This window comes from Podarcis filfolensis (assembly GCF_964270895.1).
Source record: "Podarcis filfolensis genome assembly, chromosome: 16".
Lineage (NCBI taxonomy): Eukaryota > Metazoa > Chordata > Lepidosauria > Squamata > Lacertidae > Podarcis > Podarcis filfolensis.
In genome coordinates this window covers 14,778,616-14,800,078 of record NC_139620.1, presented here as the reverse complement: position 1 = coordinate 14,800,078, position 21,463 = coordinate 14,778,616, and the positions used below count along the sequence as shown (strand labels likewise).

Genomic DNA, 21,463 nt, shown 5'->3' with positions numbered 1-21,463 from the left:
GTCCAACCCCTTTGCAATGCAGGAATCCTGCCCACAGCCGTCGCTGGGTCTACCAGAGGGTCTGAGCTGAGCTAAGCGGGGAGGAAGGCAGTTTGCTTGAGGGCCCCCCGGAGAGCCAGCTGCTTTTTAAAAAGACTCAGAAAGGTGTAGGGAGGAGGTGGTTAAGGACCAAGGGGAGCTGGAGAGCAGAGCAGAGCAGAGCAGCTGCTTGGCTTGCAAAAGGCCCCAGGTTCAATCCCTGGCAGCATCTCCAGGTAGGGCCGGCTATCGGGGATGGTGTAGCACTCAAGAATAATGGACCTGGGCCCCATCTGCACTCAGCATTTGTAGCAGTATCATCCCACTTTGAGCTTCCCCAAAAGAAGGCTGGGAAGTATAGTTGGTTCAGGGTGCTGAGAGCTGTTAAGAGACCCCCTATTCCCCTCCTATACCTACAATTCCAAGAGTTCCCTGGGAACAGAGATTCACCATTAACTACTCGGAGCATTGCAGCTCTGGGAGGGGAATAGGGAGCCTCAGAACTAACAGCTCTCAGCAACCTCACAAACTACACTTCCCAAGATCCTCTGAGGGAAGGCATGTCTGCTTATGAAGTGCTATGATACGGCTGCAAATGCAGAGTGCAGATGAGGCCAGGGAGACCTCAGTTAGCACCGCTGTGCAGCCATGAAGCTTACGAGGTATGCCGTGCAGGGTTGTTTTTTGAAAACAAGAATCTTTATTCCAAGCGTCCTTAAGCAGCTCAGAGTGACATCACCTGTAGTTCCCATTATGATGGGGAAGGGGGAGAAAAAGCAAATATGGATTTATTTATTTAAAGGTGTAATGAATACAGAACGCGAACCCATCCCTTGCACCAGCTCTCGCACCGACAAGCCTCCTTGCACATCCATGGCCCCCCTTCAGAGCTCCAGAGCCCACCCAAGCAGTGAGCAGGCCTCATACAGGCAGTTGGATCAGCTCAACATCTGCACCCATCGCTCGCTTGCAGGAACGCCCCCCCCTCCTCTGTGCCATGAGCGTTCACAACTGCCAGCATGGGAGGGACCCGTCCTTCGCCCCCGCAGAACGAGGCCGTGACTGAGCCAAAAGCGTCCTGTGTTGGCGGCGGCAGGCCACAGCGCCGACTCTGAAGCCGCCCCTCCAGCGCACAGCCAGATTCAGTCATTAGCTCATCAACTCAAGACTTCGGGACAATTAATCCTATTCCCCTTCCCTTGGGACGCAGCACGCCAACATCCCAGTGCACGGTCGGCATAGCAACCAAGCCAGCAGCCTGATCCAGGGATGTTTATGTCCTCTTGCTGCAATGGAGGAGGGGGATGGATGGGGAGGGGCTGCTGCTGCTGCAAGGGATGAAAGGCAAACAGGTAGATGCTGAATAAGAGGCTCAGCCGGGCTCTTTATAGTCTGCTTGCTCTCCTCAGAAGGGCTGCTCACCAAGGCACTGCAGAGGATTCGGGCCCTGCCAGCAAACTGGGAATCCCCAACACACCTGCTGTCCTCCTCCCCCCCCCACCCTTCCAGGCAAATAAGCATCACAAATGGCACCTTGAGTTTACATCACAGACATTGCCCAAACTCTTCCTTGGATACCAAGGAAGAGAACGTAGGACTATCATACAGCTCTGAGGTCCTCTCCCACCTCAGTCCACAGGCCAGGCATCCACAGCCACAAGCAGCCCAGAGCACATTCTGGAAAAGGATTTGGCAGCCTGAGAATGACAGTGCCCATTAAAAGAAAATAAAGATGCTAGTCCTCAGGGCTGCTAAGGCAACTGTTCCAACAAAAGCACAGTTATGCACAGTGCCTGGCAATTTCAGAGTGGGCCTGAGTGCTGCGGTCAAAGAAGGGCTTCAGACCCCCCCACATGTCCTCCACAGCAAAGCACACAAATGCATGCTGGGATAGCTCAGTTGGCAGAGCATGAGGTTCTTAATCTCATGGCTGTGGGTTCGAACCCCACATTGGGCAAGTTTCTTGGATTGCAGAGGGTTGGGCTACATGACCCTCGTGGTCCCTTCCAATTCTACGATACTACGATTCCTGTGATTCTATGCAAATGTGCCCAATCACACAGCAGGGCTCGTCTTGCCAGGTATCCTCTTTAGCACAGCTGATCCCTGCTGTGCTGGAGTACAGAACACTTTGGCCTGCAGTCTCCTGCATTCTTAACTGGACCACCTGCCAGCTGAAAGGGCACATGCCCCCTCCTGGCTCAGAGAAGGGCCATAGCTAAGTGGTGGAGCACCCCCTCTGCATGCAGAAGGCCCCAGGTTCAAGCCCCAGGATCTCCTGCCAAATTCCCGGGATTTAAAAGTGGGCCGACTCCATGGAATCAAGGAAAAAAGGCCTGCGTCTTCTAAAACAAAACTAGGGAGAGGCTACTTCTCAGTGGTGGGATACGATACGATAATCTTTATTGTCATTGTCCCAAACAGAACAACGAAATTGAAAAATATACATAAGACATTCAAAAACCAACAAGCCTGCTATCCCAGCTATCCCAGCCTGGTTAACCCCCTAAAAACTCTGATACCCCACAATTAAATACAATATACTCCCACAGAGTCTACCTCACACTGCGTTTAAAACCAAAATCGCATTTGGATAGAAACTGTTTCTCATGCGGCTAGTCCTAGTCTTTATAACCCTGCGTTGCATGCAAAAGGTCCCGGGTTCAAGACACAGTATAATGCATGGCTGTTTGTGATAGCCATCCTGTCCCCAAGTTGATTTTTAAGGAGGCTACTGGGAGGTCATGACTGGGCTGAACTCGAGGTAGGTGGGTTAAGTGTGATGCTTAGTAAGTCCCCGCCTCAGAAGATTTAGGGCAGATAAAAGGAAGCATTTCTTCATGCAGCACATGGTTAAACTGTGGAACTCACTCCTGCAGGAGTTAGTGATGGCTTTAAAAGAGGACTGGACCAATTCCTGGAGAAGGACAAGTTTATTAATGGCTAACAGCCACCATGGCTGTGCTCTGCTCCTACATAGCTGGAGGCAGTGATGCTTCTGAATGCTGGAGACTGCAGAAATGTCAGACGCCTCATCTAGCCCCCGCCCCCCATCTACTACTCTGATGGGCAGAAACTCTGCAGGGTAACCAAGAAAGGTCTTCCCTGCCATCTGCTACCTGGGTCTCTAAAAGAAAACCCCAAAGGAAGCTAAGGGGTGAACTTGGGACCCTCTGCATGCAAAGCAGATGCTCTGCCCCTGATATATGGGCCTTGCCTAAGAAGTGAACTCCTCCAGGTATGAAGGTGGTTCATGCAGATTCTGGAGAGACAGCAAATGCGAAACACTGTGCTGAAGGAGTGGCCTACTTAGGGCTGCACTGAATTCCTCCCAAGGACTTTAAAAACACAGAGGGGAAAGTGACCAACAGAGATCGATTGGCCTCATCCAAACTAAAACCCCAGAAAGAAACTGATCTGTGATGTGCACCAGCTGACACCAACCCACCTATCCCCTGATAAGAATCAGGCTCAGTGGACAGGCAACACCAGTCACCCCAGGGTTGGCTGGATGATGCCCCCAGGCAGCTCTTTGGCCTTTCCCAGAAAGTGTGCCGGGGTCTTCTGCCCTTGCCCAACAGTTCCCCGCTCTCCCATAAAAGCTGCCCTTTCCTTGGTCTCCTCTCCAGAACACCCTGATTAAAATCAATCACAGCCTTTTCTATATTAATGGCATCTTATTTGTATTGAATGCATCATTAATGTTAACGATCCCTGGGAGTCTTCCCCCACCCTCCCTGGACGAAGTGTATTAATTGCTCACTTTGTAATTAAATATTAAGGCTGGGAGTTTTCACGCTTCACACAGCTGGCATGTTTTTTGGGGGGGCGTGTGCCTGAGTGAGAGACGGGGCTGGCGGGCGTCAGCCTCTCCAAAGATGCGGGGAGAGGCAAGGTGGTTCAGCACGGATGCAAACGCCCCCACGCAATATCGGACACCGCTTCTGCAAGATGCACACACATGCTCAAAATATCTCGGCCAAAGAGGCGGGCCACGGGGTAGGCCTGTGCCATAAAGAGAGAGGACAGCCCTCTCTTTGAAGGGCAATCACATGGATGTCCTTTGGCGCTGGACTCTTATTGGAAATGGGGGTGCAATACAAAGGAAGAGGAGTGGGGCCCCCCTCAAGAGTTAGCAGTGCATGGACAGCAGCCACACACAGGTCACCTTCTGGCACTTCCAGACAGGGGCTGAATATTTCAAATGGGTTGCTGAAAATGGGCTGTCAGCAGCTGTGTCCGCACATGGCGTGTGTGTGGTTTTAAAAAAAACACACACTGGAATTTTTCAAAAGGGCACACCTGGATTAAATGGGGGGAAGCCAATGACGTCATCATGTGGACACTATGAAAGGCTTAGCATGATCAGCACCCCACAATCACAGTCCTCCTACTAGGGTGAGATGCACTGGATTTCCATTTAAATCACAACAATTTTTCCTAAATTTGCAACTATGCACATGAATGAGCATGCCCTGTTTTTCTTGCAACGTACAAGCGGCAACCTGAGTGTGCAAACACATAACAGAGAGGTGGACACTGAGCCCAAGACTTGCGCCACCACCCCCAGTTCTGAAGGAGAGGCAAAGGGGATGGACACCCGCAAAGTGCCAGGCTCAGAGCCCCAAGACACCTACATGGACAAACCTGACGACCGGAGACAATTATAGGGCAGGAGCCTACCTTTGCCTGGTTACATATATATAAGGACATCTAACAGACCACTGTATTTTAATATTTTGTTGGAAGCCTCCCAGAGTGGCTGGGGAAACCCAGCCAGATGGGTGGGGTATAAATAATAAATTATTATTATTATAAGGACAGAGCCACACACCATCTCAGCAAAGGCATCTATCTTGCCAAGCCCCCGTTAAAAAAAAGGCAAAATAGATGCAGGGAGCTTGGGTGGGGGTCAGACTTTCAGGAGAAAAGAAGGGCTTAACCCCACCCTCCTCCCAGCTCTTCCTTGCAAATGCCCTTTGCCAGCCCTGTAGTTAAAGAGGGACCGGCAGAGGACTGGAAAGATTTGTGGACATCGGTGGAACTTAATTCTGTCTAAGACATGAAGGGGGAAGGTGTGAAGCTGCAAACTCTCTTTCTTTGACTTCATACAATTTCAGTGCCACCAGCTAACTCCAGCTATAAGGGATCACACCTGCCAACACACACACACACACACACACACACACACACACACACACACACCAAATGTCACACTTCCAAACAGGGCTGGGAATATGGCCATCTGAAATGCTGGAGAGCAGGTAAAACTGAGCCAGAAGGACCAATGGTCTGACTCTGTATAAGGCCCTTCATTTAGAACAATGAGGGCTGGAACCTTATTTCTAGGGGAAGGGCTATTGTTCAATCACAGATAAGGTGTTTTGCATGCACCTGGGCACAATCCTGACATCTCCAGTTAGGGCTGGGCAAGACTTCTGGGCTGAAACTATGGAGAGTTGGACTAATGGTGCTGTCTCTTGTGCCCCTACCTCCTTCTTTGTGATTCTGCGCACTGCCACATAAATTAATCTGGAATAACTGGTCCACCCTCCCCTTGCCTTGCAAAACATTAAGGTGGGTGCTCTCAACCCAGGTAACCTTTTTCCAGGACCACCAAATATCCAGGTTAAGAAGCACACCAGAGGCACCTAGAGGTCACAGGCAAGCATGCTCTCAAGGAAGCTGAGTTGCAACACTTCCTGGAAAAGCCATGGTCTGCTGTCTCTGCCCAAACTCCCTTCAAATTTGCATTTCTAAAGTAAGCAAGTAAGGCACCAGACTCCTTCTGGAAGGGTTCAGCAAAGATATGATCGCTGAAAATGTCAGTCCTTCCTCTGCATTCGCCCCAGGCCAGATCAGGTGTCTTTTTCTTGGAAAGACCTCCAGCCCACCCTCTAGTCTTCCAATTGCATTTCTCAGAGATGGGATCCTCCCTCTTCTTGACCAGTCATGAGAGCAGATGTGCCCTGTGCTTGCTAAACTGGAGGCATTTTACCTGCACAGTTTTTACTGCTGCTGAAGCTGGAAACCAATGCAAGACTACTGAGTAGCTTAAATCATATTTCCAGTCTGTTGTCCGATTTCTTCGTTAAGCGGGATAAGAATGGGGGAAGCCAGTTTAATTCGTAGCTGGACTTAATTAAAAGAAGGCTTCATGGCCTATTCCTACATGCTTCAATTTTGCTGCTAAGGGACTTTTAAAACTCTGTACAGCTCACACACATTGGGGCCTGGAGGGATAAAATGCAATTAATATATACTCCCCTACCTATTAAAACCCATCCCACACTCCGTGCTCCCCTTCTTTGTCTGACACATGTGACCCTCGTTGGTATCCAGTTTCCCTCTGACACCCCCTTTGTCTCTTCAGCCAAACCAATACCAACCCCTCTTCCTCTTCTTCCCTTGAACCAGGCTCACTGCATATGCTGGTTTTCCTCTGTGTTCCCAGATAGACTTTTGAGAGTATATTTAGCTCAAAAACCCAATACAGCTCTTTCAAACAGCCTATCGTTAGCACGCTGGTTATTGATTTCGTTTAACGCCTTTGGTAAATATGCTGATTCCCTTTTTTTTTTGCTACAACAAAATTGATTCTGGGTCTATCTCCGAGGGCCTTGTTAACCCTTTGGGTGCCAAACGATAGAGTGCATCCAGGTCTCAACATCAAAAGATCCTCCCCAAAAGGGGTGCCAGGACTGCATGTTAACACCCACCACAAGCCCTCCACTCCTCTCCCCTGGCACACTCAGCTGTCTACAGTTCCACTAGAGGCATGTAGCCATCTGCACCCAGAGGAGGCCCCAGCAAAAAGATGCACCATACACAAACAGAGACTGTCCCTTGTCTGCAGGGTTGTGGTTGCACTGTTCTGCTGCGAGGGGGAGGGAGAAAGTTGTCCACGGTGTTTGGTGTGCACATCACACAAAAATGGGAAACGCTATTCTGGGCCACAGAGGGGAAACACATGAGCCAAAGTTTCATGCTCCTGCGAATGTTCGAAATCAAGCAACCCAACAGCGAAAAGACAAAATGTTCACCACTCCAGTGAACTGCTCCCTCTTCCTGGACACCCCATGACACACACACACACACACACACAGAGAGACACAGATTAAGGCTTCTGAAGCACACAAGGGTCCTTTCCTCGCAGGGCACTTTTGCAGATAGCAGTTTGCAATTGTACACACCTTCACCCAATAACATCACCTAAAGCAGCAGCTATATCAAGTGGCCCATACACATAGGTGGGCATTATTCAAATTAGTGTGTAACAGTGCTCTCCCCCCCCTTGCTTAGTGGTTCCACAGACCATATTTATACACACACACACACACACACACACACACACTATCTAATGTATCTGTCTTTCTATCTATCGATATATCTAGTTTTTCAGAAGAGAGGGGCTAGAAATTGGTGTGTCAACACACCGATAAACAAGGGCATACAGAGTTACTGCTTCTACCTTTAGCCTGTCTAGAAACATGGCAAGGGGGAGTGGCACAGCCATGCAAGGCCAGTAGGACTGCCCCAATCTCGGAGGTGACCTGTGGAAGCACTCTTTCTCTCTCTCTCTCTCTCTCTCTCTCTCTCTGCATACACATGTAGGCAGCAAGCTTTTAGGAAGGGCATACGTGGCACAAAGCGGATTATAACCACTCTTGCAGAATGTGCCTTAAAGTCACAAACAGCATGGGGCGGGGAAGTCATGGGGATGGCATTGCATGTACAGCACCTGCCTCCAGCACTGAATGCACATTATCACTCAGCACGTACGGACCCTAAGTTAGCATGCCACGACCACTGAACATGCTCAGTTGTCATTGGGCTTTTTTATTTTATTTTAAGTTATAATGCACACTAAGTATATTTTTGTAAAACTTCTGCAAACCCCAAGAGTTCCCTCAAGCAGTGGGCCCTTCTCCAGCCACATTAGCAGTGGCAAATTTTAAAGAATTGCATCCATCTACATAATATTTAATAATAATAATATTAATAATAGGTACCTATAGCAAATTATTCAGTGCTTGAAATTCTCTCCTCCCAGACTTTTGTAGGAAAGAGTACCGAAGCTTAAGGCTGCAGCCCTGGGTGCAATTTCCTTGGAATAGGCTCCAATGCACACAGTGGGATTTACTTTCATTCTGATTGCCACCCACCATTTCACAGTTCCAGCTAAAGGGGATCAGCACCACAATGTCATTTTATGGGCGACTTGGGCTGTGGGACTTGGGTGGCGTCAAACAAGCAATGTGGAAACCAAAAGTCCCGATCATCATGAAGCACATACAATGGCTCCAGCACTGCAGCTTTCTCCCACCTGGTGCCCCTCCAGATGTTATGGGTCGCTGATGGGTAGTCCAAAACATCTGGAGGGGCAGCACATTGGCAAAGGCTTTAGCAGACAGTGGTGGATGCCTAGGTGCCAAAGGGCAGGCAGCAACAGAGCTGCTGAATGTGGGACAACTTAAGTGGCTGTGGGCAAAAGCAAGCTTCTGGGTTTCACCAAACTCTTCCATCATGTTAAGTAAAGGGACCTCTGACCATTAGGTCCCGTTGTGACCAACTCTGGGGTTGCGGCGCTCATCTCACTTTATTGGCCGAGGGAGCCGGCGTACAGCTTCCAGGTCATGTGGCCAGCATGACTAAGCCACTTCTGGCGAACCAGAGCAGTGCATGGAAACGCCGTTTACCTTCCCACCGGAGTGGTACCTATTTATCTATTTGCACTTTGACGTGCTTTTGAGCTGCTAGGTTGGCAGGAGCAGGGACCGAGCAACGGGAGCTCACCCCGTCACGGGGATTTGAACCGCCAACCTGCTGATCAGCAAGCCCACGTTACTAGGAAGCAAAGCCACAATTAGCAATATTGGCCTTAAGGGAACAAGAATTGCCACTGTTTCCCAGTCACTTCCACTTATGCTAATGCCAAAAGCCTGCATACTCTATGGCAACGTAAATAAGGTAAGCCAAGCAAAGAGGACCCATTTAACCTAATTTGCACTCCTAATTCAGCTGCAGGCACACAGAGGCTTTGAGGTTGGGGAAAGGAGGAAAGGGAGGGTTTACACTGACCTTTTGATGTCTGGTGCACCTCACTGGCTCCTCTCCCAGCCCCCCCTTCCGAGTACAGTAGGGACCCTACTGGAGAAGCAGAACCACAGCATTAGGGAAGATAGGCCAGAAGCCCCCCGACCCACCCTAGGCACAGCGCATCAGCCCCACACGTGCCTGGACACCAATGACCGGCTGAACCTCCCAGAGTGCAACAGAAGAATGATCCGTTCCAAAATTAGACTTCTGGGATAAGATGGTTGCAGGTAAACACACACACTCCTCCCCCCCTTTCCAAATGTTTCAAATGGCTTAGTAGTAGGAGCAGGAACAGCATTTAAGAAGAGGCAGCCACCTGTCAGGGATGCTGTCCTGACATCCTGCACAGCAGACTCTACATTGACCAAGCAGCTGAACCATATGACCTCCAAGGTCACACCCAACTCTTTATTCTATTATTTTGGCAGCAGTTAAGAACTTCCTAGTGGTAAGAGCCGCTCAGTGGTGGAATGGGCTACCTTAGGAGGTAGTGGAGGCTTTTCAACGGAGGTTGTCTGGGCTAGATGATCCTTGAGGGTCCCTTCCAACTCTACAGTTCTATGATTCTGTGACTTCTCCCCACCACCACCACCACCACCACCACTCACACACACACTTTGTATTTTGAGAATATGAATGCTTGCCACAAGTCGCTTTGGGCACAGCACACGCACCCTGGAAAGGGGCCATACAAATAAACACAATCAATATGTTTATATGAGCCCAGAGGTCAAACTGCTCTACTGGGGGAGCCACCTAAGACCTTGCTTCCCCGCCCTGCCCTCCATTTCAGAGCTAATTCTGGTTATTGTTAAGTAGTGCTGACTACAGTTTGCCCAACTCACCCTTTGCAAACCCGTTTAGGACCAGGGTTGCAAACCAGTTAGTGCTAACTGTAGCTATAGAAAATGCTGGCTCAATGCTGGCCAGCTATAAATAGTGATATGAGCTGGGATGCGTGCAGGCATCCCTCAAAGTACTGGGTACCAGGTTCCTTCCCCCCCCCCCGCCCAATAATTTCTACAGTTAGTGAATGTAGGCAATTACTAAATGCCTGAAAGTCTTCACCTGGGTGTGAGACAGCTCAGCAGTGTAAAAATGCAGGCTGAATCAGTTTCCTGGGCAGGAATCGCCTGGGAAGAACCATTCAAAGGAAGGGAATGGTCGACCGACACGGGCAGTTACCCTGTGCCAGGCAACAGAGGAGTGTGAGCCCTTCCTCCCATGAGGGGATGGTGAACAGAGACAAAGACCAGGTATAGGATTTCAGTATAAGCTGGGTGGGGGGAGTTCCAAGTGGACAGTGGGTGGTGATGTAAACCGAAGGAAAGCTGTGGTGTTTTTAAAGAGAGGTTTGAAAATGGGGGCAGGGAGAGGCTGGGCTGGCTGGGAGAGGCTGCACACAGAGACCAGGGAGCATGGCTGGCTTCTGCTCTGGACCCAAGTTTGCTGAAGCTATCAGGAGAGCAACAAGAGATGCTCCTGGGGTGTAATATTCTGCAATCCCTCCACCAAAACTCAGGTGTAAATATGTGCAAATAAACCACAGACTCCACTATGCCTAGGGTTGCCACCTTGGCACTGGCAAAATACAGGATGGGGCTGGGCGGTTGGTGGACAATTTCACACACACACATACACACACATACACACAATCCGGTACTGAAGTGACTTCAAAGCAATCCATTACAATCTACTGCAGCCTGACAGGATGGCCCCTCTGGAATTTGTCACACATGCATGTGCATGCAGACATACACAAGAGTTTGCAAATCTGTCTGTGCTTGGCTACCCAGAGCTTAAATACATGCCCTTTCACACACATGCATTTGGAGAGGATCCCTAACTTGGCAGAGACAGAGAAAGAGAAAAAGATCTGAAATAAGAGGACAAAACTGTTATCAATATAGGACATAGCGTTTTATATTGAAATACGGGGCAATCTTGTATTATACAGGGCAGCTGGTAACCCTAAAGGAACACAAACCCCTGGAATCTTGGCACACTGCTCGGCAGAGATTGCGGTGGCCGATGACAATCTCAGAGCGGCCTGTGTAGTGGAGCCACAGAGCCACCCTCTCAACACTGGCACTACCGGCTTACCTGGGTGAAGCTGAGGCAGCGAGGCAGGGGCACCAGACTGGCTCTGCCAGGCCCCCAACACCACCCCAAATGTGCCACTGCCCTGCCCCACTCAGGTAAGCTGTAGTGGCATCTGGTGCTGCAAGTTGGCTTCGCCCTCCCCCCTTCTACAAACAACAAGCTACAATAGTTATTATAATTATTTATAAAATATGTAACCAAAGGGATAGAGATTTAAAATCTCCCAAATGTTTGAAGCCATGGGGAGAGGGGAAGGACTGTTGTTTCCCCACCCGGCGTTTCCAGGGGGGTACGACTGGGATTTGGGGAATTAAAAAATAATACATAATAATATTCAGTACCATTTTCTAGCATTCTCTAAATATCAACAGTCACTTCGTTCACATAAACCATATTGTGCATAATTTGGTTTACCAAATAAGTATCGTGTCTGGTTTATCAAAAGTACTATACAGTTTCTACAGACAATAATTACAAACTGAATTTGTAAGTTTTTGTTGTAAATGGAGCAACAAGCTGCTGTACCATAAAGGAACTTCTTTGGCATCTCTTTGGTTTTGCCAGTTTATGAGGAGTCAGCAAAAAACAGTAAAAGCAGAATCTGTCCACATTCTCACATTCTAGTAAAAACAAACTATTGAATAATCTGAGAATTATTGTTTCCTTCAAGTCCTCCACAGTGTCAAGTAGACATAAAGCACTCTCGTTTTCCCACAATTTATGGTGTTTTAAACTGGGGGCTATTGTTTTGTTTGGTACTATGATATGTATTTTTGTGTTATTATATTGTAAACCACCCTGTGATTCTCGGATGAAGGGCAGTATGGAAAGTTAACAAATAAGTAAATAAATAAATAGAGCTGGAAAAAAGAGAGGAGAGGGAACAAAATTCTGTGAACTCTACAGGAAATTTATTCAGTCTCTTTCTCTTAGCTATCACTCACTCTCTGTTTCAGTTACTTCATATTTGTCACCATCACATTCTCCATGGGCTTCTCAAAACTGAAGGTTTGCCCAGACTGAAACAAGCTTCTATCCTTTCGCATGCCAGCTTATTTATTCCTGCGATTGTACGTTTGTTTTCAACTTTTTCATCGCTGTGTTTTAATAGTTGTAACCAGCTCTGGAACATTAGGGTGAAGGGCGAGTAAATTATAATTTACTTGATTTGTTGTATTTCCAAACTTGGACCAGTTTCTTTCAACATGATGCAGAAGATGGAGGAATCTGAAGTAGGTAAGAAGCAAAAGGAGACAGAGGCTGTGTTGTTGTGGAAAGGCTTTGCCCTCATGTTGCAAGAGGGATATGTTTGGCAGAATCCCAGACTGCCTTCCTCAGCCTGAAGATATTCTGCTCTCTGCAACACTGGAATGTATCTGTCCAACATCAAGCCCAAAGTGTGCTGCTTGTTTTGTTATTGGGTCAGTGCTATCATCACGGACAATCCTTGCCTTTGAATCTTGGGCCCAACAGAATCTGCAACAGCGTGAATTGGATGGCAACACAATTGTGTTGCTCTGTGCCTTTCTGCCACCCTCAGACATTTGAGGCCTAGTCAAGAGGGCAGAAAGAGATCCACCAACCATGTTTACAAGAGGAAGGCCAGAACCAGAGAAGGCACTGGGTCCTTCTTCCTCCCCTTGCGACAATGGTCAAGAGGCAGAAATACATCTTGCATTTGGGAGCTGAATGCTCAGCTACAAGCTTGCATGACCTCAATGCACATGAATTGTAATGAGCTGATACTGTACACAGTCTTACGTGAAAGTATTTCCGTTAAAACAATTTTAGAAATCATTTTGGGGGAACTAAATATATGAACATCTCATCTTAAAGGTTTTGTTCATCATTCTAAAAGAAAATATTTCACCATCCATCCCCCCCCCCCAGTTTTTCAGGAAAAAGCAAACAAAATGCTTTTTGGTGGGGAGGATGGAGAAAAACACCCCCCCCCAAAAAAAAAATTCAGGGCCTTCACATCTCTAGAAAGGGATGGAGAATGCAAGTATTTCTTTATTTATTATTTAATCACCTGCCACACATTCTCAAAGCAATGTACAAAATAGGTTAAAAACACAGAAAATAACAGCAGGTAAACACTGCAAAGTAGAAACCCGTGGCAGAGACCCTCCCCAACCAGCTGTGAAAGCTTGTTGGAACAAGAACATTTTCAATTGTTTCTGGAAAGTGCAGGTCGTGGGCGCCTGTCATATCTCAGCAGGGATGCTCTTACCCAGAACAGGGGCAGCCACACTAAAAGCCCTGCTCCAAGTCACTGGCTTCTGATATTCTGGGGATTTGAAGGAGAAGCTCTCCAGCATAAGGCAATGACTCACTGCGTGTATAAGGGAAAAGGTGGAACTTCCAGTAACCTGGTCCTAAGCTGTATTGAACCTTATATGTTACTACCAACCCCTTGAACTTGGCCCTGCAGAAGATTGGCAGCCAGTGCAAATCTCACAAGCAGGGTGTTGTATGCAAGTGACAATTTGCCCCCTAAATCAACCTAGCTGTTGTGTTCCACACCAGCTGCACCCTCCAGACCAACCTCAACCGTAGCCCCAAACAGAGCAAACTGCAGCAATCCAACCTGCATAGGTCAAGATATTTTCCAGACCGTGAGACTGATGAAAGTTTCTCCAAGAAGAAGCACTTTGCTGGGGCCACAGGGAAGAAGAGTTTGAAGAAGAAGAGTTTGGATTTGATATCCCGCTTTATCACTATCCTAAGGAGTCTCAAAGCGGCTAACAATCTCCTTTCCCTTCCTCCCCCACAACAAACACTCTGTGAGGTGAGTGAGGCTGAGAGACTTCAGAGAAGTGTGACTAGCCCAAGGTCACCCAGCAGCTGCATGTGGAGGAGCGGAGACGTGAACCCGGTTCACCAGATTACGAGTCTACTGCTCTTAACCACTACACCACACTGGCTCTTTATTTGACAGGGAGTGGAAGTTAATGTCCTCCTGGAGACCATAATGCCATGGGATGTCAGTGGTTCCTCATAGGACCCCACTCATCAACCCCTGGCGATGCTGCACCTTTATCAGACAGAGGCCGCCTCTCCCTACCTGGGAGGAGGAACTAAGCATTATGACGTTCTCTGGATCCAGACCTGCTGGGCTCCAGCAAAAAGCAGGGTTGGCAGGGACTGCCATAGAAACTCTCAGCCTGTGCATCTTAATTGTTGGTGTCAGAGCTCAGGGCGGGAGGCAGGTGCCTCACCAAGCCTTACAAAGGAACATACAAAGCCGCCTTATGCTGAGTCAGACCATGAGGTCCCTCTAGCTCAATACTGCAATACTGTCTCTACACTGGCTGGCAGCAGCTCTCCAGCGTTTCAAGCAGGGTTGGGTCATGGGTTTGACCCCCATGTTGGGCAAACAATGCCTGCATTGCAGGCGGTTAGACTAGATGACCCTTGTGGTACCTTACAATTCTGTGATTCTAGAGTGACCTTGGATAGCTGAAACATGGCTTCAAATGCAGGCATAGATAGGCAAACTTGGCCCTCCAGATGTTTTGGGACTACAATTCCCATCATCCCTGACCACTGGTCCTGTTAAGCTAGGGATCATGGGAGTTGTAGTCCCAAAACATCTGGAGGGCCAAGTTTGCCTATGCCTGCCCAAGTGGATAGCGCAGTTGGTTAGAGTGTAGTGCTGATAATGCCAAGGTTGTAGGTTCAATCCCTGTATGGGATAGCTGCATATTCCTGCATTGCAGAGGATTGGACTAGATGATCCTCAGGGTACCTTCCAACTCTATGATTCTCTGCCAGTCCTACTTGAGAGATGCCAGCAGGGATTCAACATGGGACCTTCCACATGCAAAGCAGATGCTCTACCACTAAGCTACGGCCCTTCCCCCAGCCAGGCCTCAGGGTAGCTGAGCTATTCCCTTGCTGGAGTAGTAGGAGGGTCACTGGCCCAGTCCCTGCTCTGGGCTGGCAGGAACAGACAGCAAGGGAAGAAGGAGCATGTGATTCCTGCACTGCAGGGGGTTGGACTCAATGGCCCTTTGGTCCCCCTTCCAATTCTACAATTCTATGATCAGTGGGTTTTCTTGCTAAAGCACTGATATGCTGCCTTTGGGTTTCCCCAAAGGCGAAAGGTGGCTCTCCGGCTATTGCTGGACCACAAGTCCCAGCATCCCTGACCATTGGCCATGATGACCGCCTTTGAGAATGTGGTAGCCCACCTACATCCTGATGATATAAGCAACAACACCAATCAGAACGAAACACAAACAATGGCAGAAATGCAACCAATCATTCTGAAAGGCAGATTAGCCAAAAACACCCAACATTAGACCACGACATCAATATATCTGGGTTCTCCTGTCTGAGGCAAATCCTTAACAAAATGCCTGAAAGAGGTGTTTAAAAGATCAGTAGCACAGCTCTGTAATGAGAGGATAGGAACCATGTTGGTGAATTTTATGTTTCACTCCATGGAGTTTTGACAGCTGGGATAGATCAGTTGGTAGAGCACGAGTCTCTTAATGTCAGGGTTGTGGGTTCAAGCCCCACATTGGGCAAAGGAGTCCTACATTGCAGGGGTTGGACTAGATGACCCTTGTGCCCCCTTCTAACTCTATGATTCTATAAGTGTGCCCTTCTGCATACCAGACAGGTGACCTGCCATGGAGCTCCATCCCTCACCTGCTGGGTCCAGCACTGGGGCTAGAATACAGTGGTACCTCGGGTTAAGTACTTACTTCATTCCGGAGGTCCGTACTTAACCTGAAACTGTTCTTAACCTGAAGCACCACTTTAGCTAATGAGGCCTCTTGCTGCTGCCGTGCTGCAGGAGCCCGATTTCTGTTCTCATCCTGAAGCAAAGTTCTTAACCTGAAGCACTATTTCTGGGTTAGCGGAGTCTTTAACCTGAAGCGTATGTAACCTGAAGCGTATGTAACCTGAGGTACCACTGTACTGAAATGTTTTTTAACAGATCCTGACACCTGTCTATCATTGTGGAGAATGGGCTGGGCTTGGGAGACCTGGATTCAAAATCTCACTTGGCCACAAAGGTCACATTGAGCTCTGGGGCAGTGGGGGGAGTGGGGCACAAATGCATTCAAATAAATTTGGAGGCGGGTGGCTGCTACTGTTTCTTTGTGAAACCAGCAACCATCATTCCTTCCTTCACAACCTTCAGGTTAGACTGCTGCAAAACAAGCATTCACGGGGCTGCCCTTGATGACAGCCTGAGCTATCCAGATGGTAAAGAGGAGGGATGGACAATGTTTTTTCTCTTGAGAGCCACATCCCCTCCAAAACAGTCTGTTGAGGGCCTCTTGGCAGCAGTGGGCAGGGCTGAAGCCCCCTTTTTCTGCCATCCCTCTCCCAGTTCAGCAAACTGCAGGAAGAGGAACAGATCGATCTCACCAGATGTCTGAACTCATGGCTTACAGGGGATTTTTTGAATTGGGCCCAAGGGCTGCTGCGTCATATGGCCCATCCCTGGAGTGGAAGAACATAGTGACACATGCGCCCTCAGCAATCCAGGAACAGCTCGCAAATTCCCTGCCCCAGGAAATTCATTTGTCTTCCATTCTGGCGATGTTTCAAAACCAGCAAAAATAAATACATAGTTCTGAAGGTCTGGCTAACTACCTGATCTGGTGTTTCGCTTTTTTATTATTATTTTTGGCCCTGCTCTTCTTCTTTGGGAACTTTTCATCGGCTGTGTTGTTGTTTGCGTTTTTAAATACATTGTCTGTTTCTAATTATTACTATTATCATTATTAATACCTAATTAAACCCTAAACACCAATCATTAGTATCGATTGTGAAGAGCATCCCCGACAAAATCAGGACCTGCTCCCGTCGGACTGTCCCTCCTTCTCCATTTTAAATGTTATTTATCATTTGCTGTGGTACTTTAAAATTGTAAACCATATTGGGTGGCTTTGAAGGCAGTATATAAATGCAATGGGGGGGGGAATGAATAATATCTTCCTGCAAAGAATCCTGGGAGTTGTTGTTTCCCAGAGTTCCCTGTGAAGAGGGATTGACTGTTAAACCACTCTGGGAATTGGAGCTCTGTGAGGGAAATGAAGGGGGACTCCTAACAATTCTCAGCGCTCATAACAAACTACAGTTCCCATGATTCTTTGGGGGAAGAAGCCATTACTATTTAAAGTGGTATGATAGTGTTTTAAACACCTGGTGGCGGATGTGACCCTGACACCCTGTACATGGAAGTGGCTCTTTTCCCCTCTATAATCACTTCATGCCAATCCTACAGCTCTGAACCTGGTTTACTGTCGTTTGCAAGGTCAAAGAGGGAACAAGTACCCCTAGCAAAAGAATATCCAACTCCAGGGACCTAGAATTTTGAGGTTCCTTGTGGGGTGGGGTAGGGACCTGCTGGAGCCCCAGCCCGCTAGCAGGGCTCCCACAGGACAGCCTCTTGCCCTGGGCCTCCCCTGCAATGCTGGTTGGACAAGTTTGGGCAGCTGCCATTTTAAATTTCCCACAATGCCCTTGAGCGACACTGGGGCATGGAGCAAAACTTAAAATGGTGGCTCCTTGGCCGCTTGATGCTGCTGCCCGGAGAAGGCCCACCAGCAGAGGAAGCCCCAAGCCCTCCTGCAGCTGCTGCCCCTGGAAAGCCAGAACAGTTAGAGGGGAGCCTCTGGCTTTGTTACACGACAAAAGAGGACCCCATTTATGTGATTTCCGTCATGAGACGGAATAGGGGCCACTGACGTATTTGGAAAACAAACGGGGAAACATTCAAACATAAAACTAAAGTTAATCCATCTAAAACAATTGCAACCATCTGCTAAGTCACATGTGCCAGGGTGGCAGCTCACTGCTGAGGCCCCCATCCTTCAGGATCCCACAGATATCCTTCATTTATAGCTCCCTGGCTATGCAGGCTGGGGTTGAGAGTAGCTGGAGCCAGAACAACACCTGACCAAGGGGATTCTCCTCCCCTGTCCTAGACAGTCACCCAAAGCCACACCTGGTTATTATCCAGAGAAATATACGTTTCCTCCAGTAGGGCTGACTTCCGGCATCAAGGGTGCTATCCATAACTCAATGTGGATGGTGAGCCCCTTGTGCCTCTTTTAATTCCCCCATGTCTGTGTGGGGTTCCCCTCCAACTGCTGCTGTCCCACGCTTTCTCTCCCCTAATTCTGAAGAGTCCCTGTGCCATTGTTTCCCAAACTTACAATAATCACGTACCCCTTTAGTCTTACCAACATCCCCCTTCTCGGTAAAAGATAATTTGGGGGTAGTTTTAATAATACTGTTTTATCTTTGAATTGTTTTCTGTAGGTAAATATAAGTATGATGAAGTAAAATATATATTTTTTAAATGCCGTGTAGCCTTTGAAACCTACACTTTGGAAAACAGTGCCCTATGCAATTGATGTAGCTCTCCAATTTGGATTTTCAGAGCAAAGACAACCTCCAGCTTTAGGGAGGAAAATATGTGGGGCGGCAGTAGCCGGAGCAGAACACCACATGGATGAGGAGGAATTAAAAGGGGGGCACCACCCACATTAAGCCAAGATATGGATGGGCATGGCACCTGGTGGTATCCTACTTGTGGCAGAGGCCTTTGACCTTGCACCTTTGACCTGGTAGCACCAAGATGACCAGTGAGGCCGTACACACCATCCCATCTTCAGACTTAGGATTCTGCACCAAGTCTCAGTGGTATGTTTTCTGGCAGCCTCAGTGCAGCCGTGTGTGTGTGTGTGTGTGTGTGTGTGTGTGTGTGTGTATATGTATGTGTATCTATCTATCTATAGTAGTAGTAGTAATAATAATAATAATAATAATAATAATAATAATAATAATAATAATTTATTATTTTTACCCTGCCCATCTGGCTGGATTTCCCCAGCCACTCTCGGCAGCTTCCAACAAAACATTAAAATACAATAGTCCATCAAACATTAAAAGCTTCCCTAAACAGGGCTGCCTTCAGATGTCTTCTAAAAAATCTGGTAGTTGTTTTTCTCTTTGACATCTGGTGGGAGGGCATTCCACAGGGCAGGTGCCACCACCGAGAAGGCCCTCTGCCTGGTTCCCTGTAACTTGGCTTCTCGCAGCGAGGGAACCGCCAGAAGGTCCTCGGTGCTGGACCTCAGTGTCCGGGCAGAACGATGTGGGTGGAGATGCTCCTTCAGGTATACTGGACTGAGGCCGTTTAGGGCTTTAAAGGTCAGCAGCAACACTTTGAATTGTGCTCGGAAACGTACTGGGAGCTAATGTAGGTCTTTCAAGACCGGTGTTATGTGGTCCCGGCGGCCGCTCCCAGTCACCAGTCTAGCTGCTGCATTCTGGATTAGTTGTGGTTTCTGGTAGCCCCACACAGAGCGCATTGCAGTAGTCCAAGCGAGAGATAACTAGAGCATGCACCACTCTGGCGAGACTTTCCGCAGGCAGATAGGGTCTCAGCCTGCGTACCAGATGGAGATGGTAAACAGCTGTCCTGGACAGAGAATTGACCTGCGCCTCCCTGGACAACTGCGAGTCCAAAATGACTCCTAGGCTGCGCACCTGGTCCTTCAGGGGCACAGTTACCCCATTCAGGACCAGAGAGTCCTCCACACTTGCCTGCCTCCTGTCCCCAAAAACAGTACTTCTGTCTTGTCTGTCTGTCTGTCTGTCTGTCTGTCTGTCTGTCTGTCTGTCTATCTATCTATCTATCTATCTATCTATCTATCTATCTATGGGCACTTAGCCTGAACTAGAAACTGGGAATCAATTACTAGCTGAAGTGAGGCAAGCACACAGCATGATGAAGTTTAGGCATCTACTGAAGATATTTTTGTTCAGGAAGGCTTTCCCTGTGGTATGACCTGATCATTTATGGAAGATCAATTTTATATTTGATTAAATGCTTTTGTTGTTTTAAGAGCTTGTTGAATTGATTCTACTGCTTTCAGAGCTTGTGTTTCAGTGTTTTATTCTGTTTTTACCCTGTACACCACTGTGATGGCTTTATGATTTGAAGCTGTCTATAAATTTAATAAAAAAACCAAACAAACAACAACAAAAAACTTGATACCTCCCCGCAAAATGGGTCATATCAAAGTCAAAAAATACAATAAATCAGGATTGATGGTTTATCATGGATTATGGGGCATCTGAAGCATCATTTGGTGCAGGCGCCCCAACCCCTCATTTGCTGGTGTAAGCACAAGAGCAAATTCAGGGACCCATTGTAAAATTTGGCTTGAGACAGCATCCACACCTGGGATCCTGGTCTGTTTCTCTCCCAAGAAACCAGAATCTCTTGCCAGCCTGAAACATGGTTTGCTGCTGGCTGCTGGATCCTGGCTCACTGGGAAGAAACAAGCCCTGATCCTGAATTGGGGCACCACAGGAAACCATGCTTAACTGACCCTCCCTAGCTTGTTCCTCCCGTTCAAACCCTGGGAGGGGAGGAACAGGAGAGATCCAGCCATGTGCACAGCTCATTCCCAAGCCACCATGATAAGCCAGCAACTCTGGTTTATCACTATGCCAAGGAGATGGGCATTGTGGTTCAACAGGACAGCCCAAGGGCAGTTAAAGGGTACTAAAAAGGAAACTATTTTTGGCAAGACTTTTCTGGCCCCTAAATCCTGTTACATTAGGGGTGTCCAGTTGACCCCTGCATCATCCAGATCCCCAAAGTGGACCGGGACATCACACCTCTCAGTCGAGCGTGGTTCAAAAGAGGGCATATGTGTGATGGGATATGGTGGCAGCTTCCAGGGTCAGCTCCTGGTCTGAAGGTGGCCTTGGCCAAAGAAACCTCTAGTGGACCCCATTCTTCATCAGTACACCCTGCCAAGAACAGCAGTTGCACACTGGGCGCAGCCACCACCCAAATTCTCCGCAATGCCCAAGAACAATGACAGTCACCATGGAATTTGTGACAAATTAAAATGGTGTCCAGGCTGAGGTGCTTAGTACTGCTTGGAGCCTCAAGCCAGGGCAAGCCACGTCAGTCGTGGGCTTTGTCTAAGGATGCCAGTGTCTGGGTGGCCCTGAGGTTGTTGAATCACCTTCTTTAGGGACCTGGCCCAAGCCATGGTGCTTTTTTCAGACTTCACTCCTGGGGCTTGGTTGCTATTTATTTTAAACATTTACCAAAAGGAAAGGCGGTATGGGCTATCCCTTGTTCCTGGCACACCTGCATTATGGTTTATTGATATGACAGTTAATGTTTCGGAATGTGAAGCCCGCCCCTGAAGCTTAACAACATGGCTGGCTTTGATTCGGAGGCTCC

General features: G+C 48.1%; 1 protein-coding gene across 26 annotated transcripts in view; it reads right to left on the bottom strand.

Annotated features, from left to right (window-relative positions):
* The window catches only part of NRXN2 (neurexin 2), a 340,969-nt gene that overhangs the window by 216,065 nt on the left and 103,441 nt on the right, over positions 1-21,463 (bottom strand). For 18 of the 26 annotated variants that reach the window (XM_083591980.1, XM_083591978.1, XM_083591984.1 and 15 more), the window contains one exon: positions 9,100-9,168. The exons of 4 other annotated variants lie outside the window; for them this stretch is intronic. In XM_083591980.1, the coding sequence (XP_083448106.1) occupies positions 9,100-9,168 (69 nt within the window). The remainder of the gene's footprint in view (positions 1-9,099; positions 9,169-21,463) is intronic. 4 more of the 26 variants (XM_083591982.1, XM_083591992.1, XM_083591969.1 and 1 more) reach the window with 1 other exon arrangement.